The 10649-nt window shown below is 45.4% G+C and overlaps 1 protein-coding gene across 1 annotated transcript in view; it reads right to left on the reverse strand.

Moving 5' to 3' along the window:
* The window catches only part of ADAMTS20 (ADAM metallopeptidase with thrombospondin type 1 motif 20), a 199093-nt gene that overhangs the window by 102316 nt on the left and 86128 nt on the right, over window positions 1-10649 (reverse strand). The window contains exons 12-14 of the mRNA XM_026648760.1: window positions 9452-9597; window positions 8191-8372; window positions 7958-8094 (exon numbers count right to left, since the gene is read on the reverse strand). Coding sequence (XP_026504545.1) covers window positions 7958-8094; window positions 8191-8372; window positions 9452-9597 — 465 coding nt within the window. The remainder of the gene's footprint in view (window positions 1-7957; window positions 8095-8190; window positions 8373-9451; window positions 9598-10649) is intronic.

Below are 10649 nucleotides of genomic sequence, written 5' to 3' on the forward strand. Positions count from 1 at the left end.
CACAGCACTGCGATCATGGATCACGCTGCGACCATCGCTGCACTTGTGGCCGTTCTCAACACCTCGCAGCTTATCATACACCTTTCCCTGAGGCAGATGCAGAGAAATCGGGCGAGGAGGCTACGGCACCGCCGTGAGAGCCTGAAGTCGGAGAGTGGCACAGAGCTGTCAGAAACCACGAGCCCCAGCGCCCAGGACATCACGGTGGCAATGGGTCATGTGGATATCGTGGAACGGCGATTCTGGGCCCGGGAAACAAGCACGGACTGGTGGGACCGTATAGTGCTTCAGGTCTGGGATGAATCCCAGTGGCTGCGAAACTTTCGCATGCGGAAGGGGACTTTCCTCGAACTTTGTGAGTTGCTGTCCCCTGCCCTGAAGCGCAAGGACACCCGCATGCGAGCAGCCCTCACTGTCCAGAAGCGAGTGGCCATAGCCCTCTGGAAGCTTGCAACGCCGGACAGCTACCGGTCAGTCGCGAACCACTTTGGTGTGGGCAAATCTACCGTGGGGGTTGTTGTCATGCAAGTAGCCAAGGCAATCGTCAAGGTACTGCTCCCAAAGGTAGTGACCCTGGGAAACGCGCAGGTCATCATAGATGGCTTTGCCGCGATGGGATTCCCAAACTGCGGTGGGGCTATAGATGGGACTCACATCCCTATCCTGGGACCGGACCACCAGGCCAGCCAGTACATCAATAGAAAGGGCTACTTTTCAATGGTGCTGCAAGCACTGGTGGACCATCGGGGACGGTTTACAAACATCTACGTCGGATGGCCGGGCAAGGTTCATGACGCTCGCGTGTTCAGGAACTCTGGTCTGTTTAGACGGCTGCAGGAAGGTATTTACTTCCCAGACCACAAAATAACTCTTGGGGATGTGGAGATGCCTACAGTCATCCTCGGGGACCCAGCCTACCCGCTAATGCCCTGGCTCATGAAGCCCTATACTGGCGCCCTGGACACAGAAAAAGAACTGTTCAACTACCGTCTGAGCAAGTGCAGAATGGTGGTGGAGTGTGCTTTTGGCCGTCTCAAAGGGAGATGGAGAAGCTTACTCACTCGCTGTGATCTCAGTGAAACCAATATCCCCATCGTTATTGCAGCTTGCTGTGTGCTCCACAATCTGTGTGAGAGCAAGGGGGAGACCTTTATGGCGGGGTGGGAGCTAGAGGCAAATAGCCTGGCTGCTGATTACGTCCAGCCAGACAGCCGGGCCATTAGAAGATCCCAGCGGGACGCCCTGTGCATCCGGGAGGCTTTGAAAGCTAGGTTCCTGAGTGAGCAGGGCAACCAGTGACTTTTCAGTTTGTGGACAGAAAAGCTGAACCTGCCCCCGTTTCTTTACCCAGTCCATTTTGACTATCCTCTCCAGTTACATACAACCTTCACCCCCTTCCCCTTCCCAAAAAATAAAATCATTTCGATTTTTTAATGAACACCGTTGTCTGTATTGCTGTTTTCGCGGGAATATTTTAAACCGGGGACGCAGACTGTGGCGGGGGGCGGGTTTAGTGTTCTGATGCAAATGATACTTCTAAACTCCCGGAATGACAGGCTCCGCACTGGTGGACTGGTTATTTCAATGGAGCCTGCCAGCACTCCTGGGGGGGACTGTGTGTATGTGTCGGCTATGTGACTTTCTGGCAGGGGGGGTAGGGTTACAGATCCCCTGCTGCGTGGATCTGTGAGCCAGGATAAGGACCGCTGCATAAGATCTGTAACTGCCCTCCCCCGCCACAAAGTCACAGAGCAACCCCCCCCCCCCAAAAACATGAAAAGCACCTCCCAGACTGACCAGGGTAACCAGTGACTGCACTGTGTATGTGTCCTGATGCTGGACCTGACACCGCCTCTGTACCCTGCTAAAGGTGACTGTCCTGTCCAATTACCAAGCCCCTTCCCCCCCTCCAGACAGACTCTCCCTCAAAAGAACCTGACTGAAACAGTAATGAACAGAAACAAACATTTTATTGCGAACCAGACATGAAACGTGGGGGGTGAAACTTGGACGGGGGCTTGTGTGAGGTGGGTAGGAAAGGACTTATGAAATTTTGGGGAATGTCAGCCTTCTACTGCTAGAGCAGTCTGCAGGGGTTGATTGAAAGTTTTAACGGCCCTTGCCGCCCCTCCTTCTTTGGACTTTGGGTGAGGGTGGTGTGGGACTTGGTGGCGGGTGAGGGCGGTTACAGATAGACTGCAGCGGGGCTCTGTCCTCCTGCCTCCGGTCTTGCAGAACATCCACAAGGCGCCGGAGCGTGTCCGTTTGCTCCCTCATTAGTCCAAGCAGCTTTTCAGTAGCCTGTTGGTCCTCCTGACGCCACCTCTCCTCCCGTTCCATGACTGCTCGGTGCATTTGTGACAAGTTCTCCCTCCACTGTGTCTGCTGGGCTGCCTGGGCTCGGGAGCAGCCCATTAGTTCTGTGAACATGTCTTCACGCGTCTTCTTCTTCCTCCGCCTAATCTGCGCTAGCCTCTGGGAGTGTGCTGACAGGCTGGGTTGGGAGACAGTCGCAGATGTGTCTGTGTGAATTTTAAAAAGGGAGTGAATTCCTGAGACAGATAAATGAAATTGTATACAAAGAACCTAGTCTTTCTCTGTGAACAAGACCATGCACTGAACCTCTCACATGCGCACTCAGGACAAGGTCGAATTTTCGGCCGTCGCCTTCAGTGCCTGTGGACTTGCGGAGGTCTTGGAGTGTTCAGAGAACTGTGGCTGGAGACCTGAACTTCTGGAGCGGGCAATAATGGTAAGCCGCAGACTTGTGGCTGCTTAAAACTCCAGCAGTAGCACTGGCCTCCTTTCACATTGAAAGCAATGCCAGTCTCTGCTGCCAGCAATCAGGACAGCATCAACTCTGCCCCTGTCCCACCCCCTCGCGGCTGTCCCAGGGAAAGATCCCTGTATGCTGCCCCTCTCCCTCCACCGCGTGGCTGTAAAGCAGTCCCAATACTAACAGTCCCCTCCCTAATTCAAAGCAGGGCGTCATGAGCGACATCACCCTCCTGAGGATCCCGGACACCCAGAGAGAACGCATGCTGCGGGAAAGCATGCAGAAACCGGGGCCGTATGCCGCCATGCTATGTCGGGCCATGATCCCCGAGTACCTGATTGTGGCATGGAGGGGACATGTCTGCTACCACGGAGGGCCCACTAAGATCGCCCTACCCCGGAACCTGATCAACAGGCTTGAGCTCTACCTCCACGAGACCTACGAGGAGTTCTCCTACGAGGATTTCTCGTCGATCCCCGGCCACATTGACCGGATTTTCGCGTAGGTGCACTGGGACTTTGGAGTGGAGCGTCTTGGGCCTGGGAATCATGTAGTAACGGACATTGTGAAATTTTTTTAAAATACTTGGGACTAAATTGAGAAGAGCCTAAGACAGAGAAATCATGCAAAACCCATTTGTTACCTTTGTAAATATTCCTGTTTTGTACCTGATTATTTTTTTACTAGTTTACAGCACTTTTATAAATATACATTGTTAATAGTATAAATATTACCGTTCTGTTTTAAATAAATGTTTACATGTTTACAGCACTTACTGCTTGATCCGTCCCCTGATTCTGTGTCCGGGGTAAGGGATGGGGACGGTTGGTACGGGATCTCGGTAAGGGTGATGAAGAGCTCCTGGCTGTCGGGGAAATCAGCGGTGCCAGCGCTGTGGACTGCCTCGTCCTCCTCATCTCCTTCCTCCTCTTCCCCGTCCGCTGTCATGTCCGACATGATCCCATCCTCGGAGTCCACGGTCAGGGGTGGGGTAGTGGTGGCGGCCGCTCCCAGGATGGAATGCAGTGCCTCGTAGAAACGGGATGTGTGGGGCTGGGATCCGGAGCGTCCGTTAGCCTCTTTGGTTTTTTGGTAGCCTTGTCTCAGCTCCTTGATTTTCACGCGGCACTGCGTTGCATCCCGGCTGTAGCCTCTCTCTGCCATGGCTTTGGAGATCTTCTCGTAGATCTTAGCATTCCTTCTTTTGGAGCGCAGCTCTGAAAGCACGGACTCATCGCCCCACACTGCGATGAGATCCAAGACTTCCCGATCAGTCCATGCTGGGGCCCTCTTTCTATTGGATTGCACGGCCATCTCTGCTGGAGAGCTCTGCATAGTTGCCACTGCTACTGAGCTCCCCTCGATGTCCAAAGAGGAACTGAGATTCAAACTGCCCAGACAGGAAAATGAAAATGAATTCAAATTTTCCCGGGGGTGTGGCTGGTCAGAGCATCCGAGCTCGGACTGCTGTCCAGAGCGTCAACAGAGTGGTGCACTGTGGGATAGCTCCCGGAGCTATTAACGTCGATTTCCATCCACACCTAGCCTAATTCGATATGGCCATGTCGAATTTAGCGCTACTCCTCTCGTTGGGGAGGATTACAGAAATCGATTTAAAGAGAGCTTTATGTCGAACTAAATGGCTTCCTGGTGTGGACGGGTGCAGGGTTAATTCGATATAACGGCGCTAAAGTCGACATAAAAGCCTAGTGTAGACCAGGCCTAAGAAAGTACAATGCAAATCTATTTAATATTTCTGCATTTCTTGATGCATTAAGATTTTATAAAGCTTTTCTATCTACAATATTGAATGTTCACTATAAATTTTAAAGACAATTTGTTCAAAAACCTCTGTAATGTTAAAATGAATCAATTCCTTTAGTGTTATGTGCACATGAACATCAATTCTTTTAAACTCTATAGTTATAAAATAAAGAATGATTTATTGACTATTTATATGACCTTTAGCTAAGATACTAAGAAAAATAAACCCAAGATCACTATTTTAATTTTTAATTCTTTACTCAGACCATTCCCTTTCCCTCCTCCACATAAGTACAGCTGCTCTCTGTCATTCCTCCCTGTGGTTTACCCTAATGAAGGGTCAAATTTTATCTTCACTTGCACATTATGCAACCCACTGCAATCAGTAAGGATGGGATGGAAAGCAAAATCTGTCTCAAAGTTCTGGGTTGTTTTAGCATCCCTCTCCCTATAAAAGGGCCTGTGGTATTACCATAATTTTCATCCTTCTAAGAAAACTGAAATGATCCCTTTCAGAGCTAAATTGCCTCCTGATTTTGAGAAATATGATGTAAAACCTCCTCTCCATAGAGGCAATAGCACTTTTCTCTGCTATTCACTGACTTCAATAGAGTTACCCCTAATTTACACCTGTTTAAATGAGAGAAGAATTAGGCTCTTAGGATTCAAATCTGGGTCTTCTACTTTATGAGCTCTACCTCTAGGTCACTAAGCTGACTAGGATCAGAACTTTGTTAAAAGCAGTTCAAACAACTTTGCTTTAGTGGTTTCCAAGAGGATTTGCTTTGACGTATATTTTTATATTTTTTTAAGAGAGAGAGAGAGACTGTGTGTGTAGTGTATAGTATGTATATAATAATATGTAGTATACTATAGCATATACTATATAGTATAAGGTGAACGTACTATATATATAATGAAAGAGCATGACTGGGTACCACAGCAGAAGTCATCTGCATAGATGAATTTGTGTGACTGAGTCAGTAGCAGGTCGTTTGTGTACAGACTGAACAGGGTGGATGCAAGCACAGGGCGTTGGGGTGTCTTCTCCATTCACTTGTTCCATCTCACGAAAATGCCTGTCAGGAAATAGAAGTTCAGCAATGTCCACCACTCATGCTGGGCGAGCTCTTGACAGTTTTATCAGAAGACCCAGGGTGCCATACTGTATTGTAGGCTGCTGTCAGGTCCAAGAAACAGCTCCAGTCTTCAAGTTCTGTTGAAACCTGTTTTCTATATATGTAGTGAGAGCTAGGACTTGGTCATGTGTGCTTCGACTCTTCCAATAGCCAGCTCGGTCAACGCTGATAATTGCCACCACCTCTGGAGATATACACTGGAGGATAAGCCACTCCAAGTCTTTGAATCTGACAGATTAGCAGTGAGATCAGTTGGTAGTTTGCTGCATTGTGTGGGTCCTTTTCAGGTTTTAGAAGGGCGATTACTTTTGACATTCTCCAAATCCTTGACAGGTTACCGAAATTGACAACCTGCGTCAGGAATTTGGATAATCATTGATAAGCATTGGTTCCAAAGTGATTCAGGAATTCTGGTGAAATTCCAGATTTGATGTTGCACAGTACAGTGTCTAGTTCAGTGTTTGTGAATGGTGCAGATTACATCATCTGAATTGCCGCCATTCATTGCAAATCTGCCATTTTACAAGCTTATTCAGGGGAACCTTTGCAACCTGAAGCAAGTGGCTAGCAACTTGGTTTGGAGTGACAGGAGGACGGGGCAGCACTTGCTGTGCCAAGTCAACACAAAAGGTTCCAGGATTTCTGGCTGGAATGGGCGAAATTCATAATCCTTGTTGTTTCCTCCCATCTTGCTTCTATCACAGCAGCTAAGGACTTTATTAGCTGGTCAGCAATATCTAGATCTCCAGACAATTCATACCACATCAATAGTTCTGAACATATGGTGTCAAAACAAGGAATGTAGACACAGCAATAGCCTTGTGGAATGGACTCTCACACTGCTTTGAAGATGGCTCCATGGAAATGGTTGTAGGCTTCATTGACTGGCATGAAACATGATGGGATAGTAATGATACTTCATTCCAGGATTTTGCTAAATTTCTCCCAATTTGGTTTCCTGAAATTCTATCTTCTTTTGTCTAAGTTTCTAACAATGGGCAGCTGAAGACCAACATGGATAAGTGCTGGTCTGTGTTGACTGTATGGAAAGTTGTCCAGGACCACATATGATGCTGGTTGGAGATGACCATCTAGTGATGTCACCCAGCAGAGGTCACATGAGCAATCACATGACCATCTGGCTGAGTGAAATGTACCCCATTGTTTTCAGTCATGGACAAGAACAAGGTTGTTGTTTGACGCCAACCTGCCCAAGATGGCAGACTACTGTAGCAGTTGGCGCCTCCAACGAAGTGTGACAAAGACAGTTTTCAGTGTCTTCCACCTCCACAATGTAAGTTAGACATCTTCCTCACTGGATAATGACTGAAATACAAGGCAAAATAGGTCTACCTTGGTGTCACACTAGACCACTATTTGACTTACCACAGCATCTAAAACAGACTGCTGCCAAAGTCAGGACCAGGAATAATCTAATCAGCAAATTAGCCAGTTTGACATGGGGCACAGGTGCACAGAAGACTTCGCACATCAGCTCTGGTGCTGTGCTACTCCTCAGCGGACTACTGTGCCCATTTGTTGTTGTTCACCTCACAGTAAATTGGCTGACGCTGAATTGAACTCAACCATGTGCATCATCACAGGCACCCTATGCCTGACTCCTATTCTATGGCTATCAGTTCTGGGCAACTTAGCTCCTCCACACATTCATCGCACACAATCAATAGCCAAACTGGTGGAAAAGCTACATGCCAATCCAGGTCTACCACTGTATGCAGACATCTTCAGTCACCACAGAGCATGATTCATGTCCATCATGGTCTCAACTACCAGATCAGAATTTTTCAGCAGAAACCCTATGGTGCAATAAGTGGTCAGCTAAAGAGATCTGGAATGGTTTCATTGTCACTGATCTCACTGTTCAACTGCCGGGATTTGACCTGCCACATCATCTTCGGACTCTGTTGAGCAGGTTCCGAACTGGCCAAGGAATATGCACAGCCAACCTCTACAAGAAGGATCTACGCATGACCCACTTTATCAGTGTGGTCTCTGTCAGTCAATGGCACATGTTGTCGATGAGTGTCAACTAACCAGACTTCATGATGGCCTTACGGCCCTTAATTATGCTGGTAAAGCTGCTGTCAGGTGGCTCATCATGCACTGCAAACGCTAGAAGAACTGTATGTAGTATATACTATAGTATACTATATAAAGTATATAGTATACATATATATGTGATAAATATTTATTAATATATATATACCATATATACCATATATATAAGTGTTACAATATCCAAGTTAAGTTTACATACCCTGCATAAGCCTTGAACGCATATGTCATTGGTTTCAGTTCCACAGGGGGTACCATCGGCAACTCTGTCTTTCAGCTGGTAGTAGGAAGTTGTTCCAGACACTCGGCAAAAAAGTTTACAGCGATCTTTCATAGAAACTGTAAAGAAAATCCAGCATGATTTTTGTCTGTTGTAAAGCTTTAAGTAAATGAACATTTTTATTTAGTTAGCAAAGAAAATCTGTATTTACTTACTGCCACTGTATTTTGGAAGCCAGCGTACAGCAGATGTAAGACCATTGATGTTGAAATGTTTACCATCGAAATCAGAGCACTGTTGCTCTCGAAAATCTTGTTTGCCCTTTGGACATGAATCAGTACTACATGATCGAAATTTCATCCTGCGACCCACACAGTATTTTCCTCCATTTCTCGGCCTAATCAAAATGATTCAAAGTAAAGTACATAGGATCAACATCACTTCCATCATTTGTTTCTAAAACAAGCAGTTGATCCTAATGGCAAAACTTCAAGACAGTCTTTTATCATATCCATTCAGCATAATTTTTCCCTCTTATACGTTGATATTCAGACCTCATTCTCCACTGCTTTGTGCAGTGAATAGAGAATGCAAAGTGGGTGTATAATGATACCATTTTAGAATCAGGCCTTTCAAGTCTATAATAATCTGAATAACATGAACATCTACTAATCTGTAAGAGCCCCATTTTATTACCCTTATTTGCTGTAGTACTTTACTCTGCAAGAATTAGTAATTAGTTTTACACTGCAGTAGTGCCTAGGGGCCACAATCAGGATCAGAGCCCCATTTTACTAAGTGCTGTACAACCACATAATGAGAGACAGTCCTTGCTCTGAGGAACCTCATTCTACTGAAGTCACTTGCAGTAAGGGAGGCAGACTCAAGCCCTAAAGCATTATTCTCCAAAGTTCTAACATTAGTTTCATTACCACTGGCAGAGGCAAGTCACATTTACAGGACAGAAAGGAGGTGAAAAAAAGGAAAATACTGTCAAATAGAGAGGAAATGTTTTATTAACATAAAATTATGTACTCTTCAGCATCCAAAGGCCTCGCTAGAACAGTGCTCCCTACCGCCAGTGAATATTCTTGTTGGCAACCTTGTGAAAAAGCCATAGAAAGGAAGTGATTATTTAAAAGGTTAACAAAGGGAAAATATGTTATTTTGAAGTTCCTACTTCAATGAAAGCATTTCAGTGTTGACTCTAAATTCTAACAATTTATATAAAGTTAGAAGAAAAGGTCCTCTCTAAATGCAATTTTAAAATATCTGAAAAACACATAATTCACCTGAGAGAAATTATAAAATTAACTCAGAAACCTTCTGAATATCAGAGATTGTAGAATGACCTCCTCTAGCTTTAGAAATTATTTAAATGGCTATTTATTTTGCTGCTGCCTTGAACTAACTTGCTGGGATACAACAATATCAAAAACATATTGATATAAACAAACAAACAAACAAACAACATACTCAGGTCGATTACACAGCCTGGTTGTGCTTTTGATTCCACCTCCACAGGTTCTTGAACATGAATTATAAGGTCCCCAAGGTCCCCATTCTCCATCTACAGGACGTGTTTCCATTTCTTTGCTTACACAAATCCCATGGTAACAGTGCTGTTCAGTTGACAAACAATAACATTTAAAAGTTAGCTATGTGTGCTTAAAATCTGAAAACCAAAATGGAAATAGTAGAAAAATGATACAAAAAAGATATTGTGAAACAAGATTAATGGAAATCAACTGACAAGTTTATTATCGCAAGGTTACTGTATCACAGAAACAAAGGAGAAAAAAATCTTATTAAAAAACACACATAAAATTAAGGCTCAGCACCAACAGGTAACATTAGATTTTCCAAATGGCTTAGCTTCCATTTTAGGAATGTAAATGAAGTGCCAAAATTTCAAGAGTGTTTTTCAACCAACAGCTCTCATTGAGAGCCACAGAAGCTACTGAGAACTTTTGAAAAGGTGGCCACTTCATTTAGGCACCGAAATGGGAACCAAGCTCTTTTGAAATTCTGACCCTAAATGCTTGTTGATATTTTACACACAAACTTTAGATCTAGATCTGCAGCAGTCTTCATCTTATAAGTTCTCTTCTATTTGCCTTGAAAATTCATGATGAAAAGCAAAACTAAAAATTCTACCGTATTACCAAGCCACCAAGAAATGCAAAGTGTTTTAAGTATTCTACTAAAGCAAACAAAGCTAAAGGAAATATTAAGTAACATTCAGAACAATTTGATTTCATTATGATGTATACAGTGTTCTTGTAGCCATGCTGGACCCAGGATATTAGAGAGACAAGGTGGGCAACTTCTGTTGGTGAGACATACAAGCTTTCGAGCTACACAGAGATCTTCCTTGAGTCTGGGAAAGGTACTCAGAGAGTCACAGCTAAATCTCAAATATCATTTTGATGACACTCTATATCTGATTTGTGCATGGGCCCGAAGACTTGCAGATGAGAGTGACTGGCAAAAATACTGCGAATGGAACTGGCCAAATTCAGCTATGGCATAAAGTGCAACTCTCATGTTAGCTGCAGGCAGGGCCGGCTCCAGGCACCAGGCACCCAAACTGGTGCTTGGGGCGGCACCTGGAGGGGGGCGGCGGCGCGGCGCTCCGGCCGCCGGGGAGAGCGGGGCCACAGCAGGGCTCGAC

This window comes from Terrapene carolina, unplaced genomic scaffold (genome assembly GCF_002925995.2).
Source record: "Terrapene carolina triunguis isolate 2854851 unplaced genomic scaffold, T_m_triunguis-2.0 Scaffold68, whole genome shotgun sequence".
Taxonomy (NCBI): Eukaryota; Metazoa; Chordata; order Testudines; family Emydidae; genus Terrapene; species Terrapene triunguis.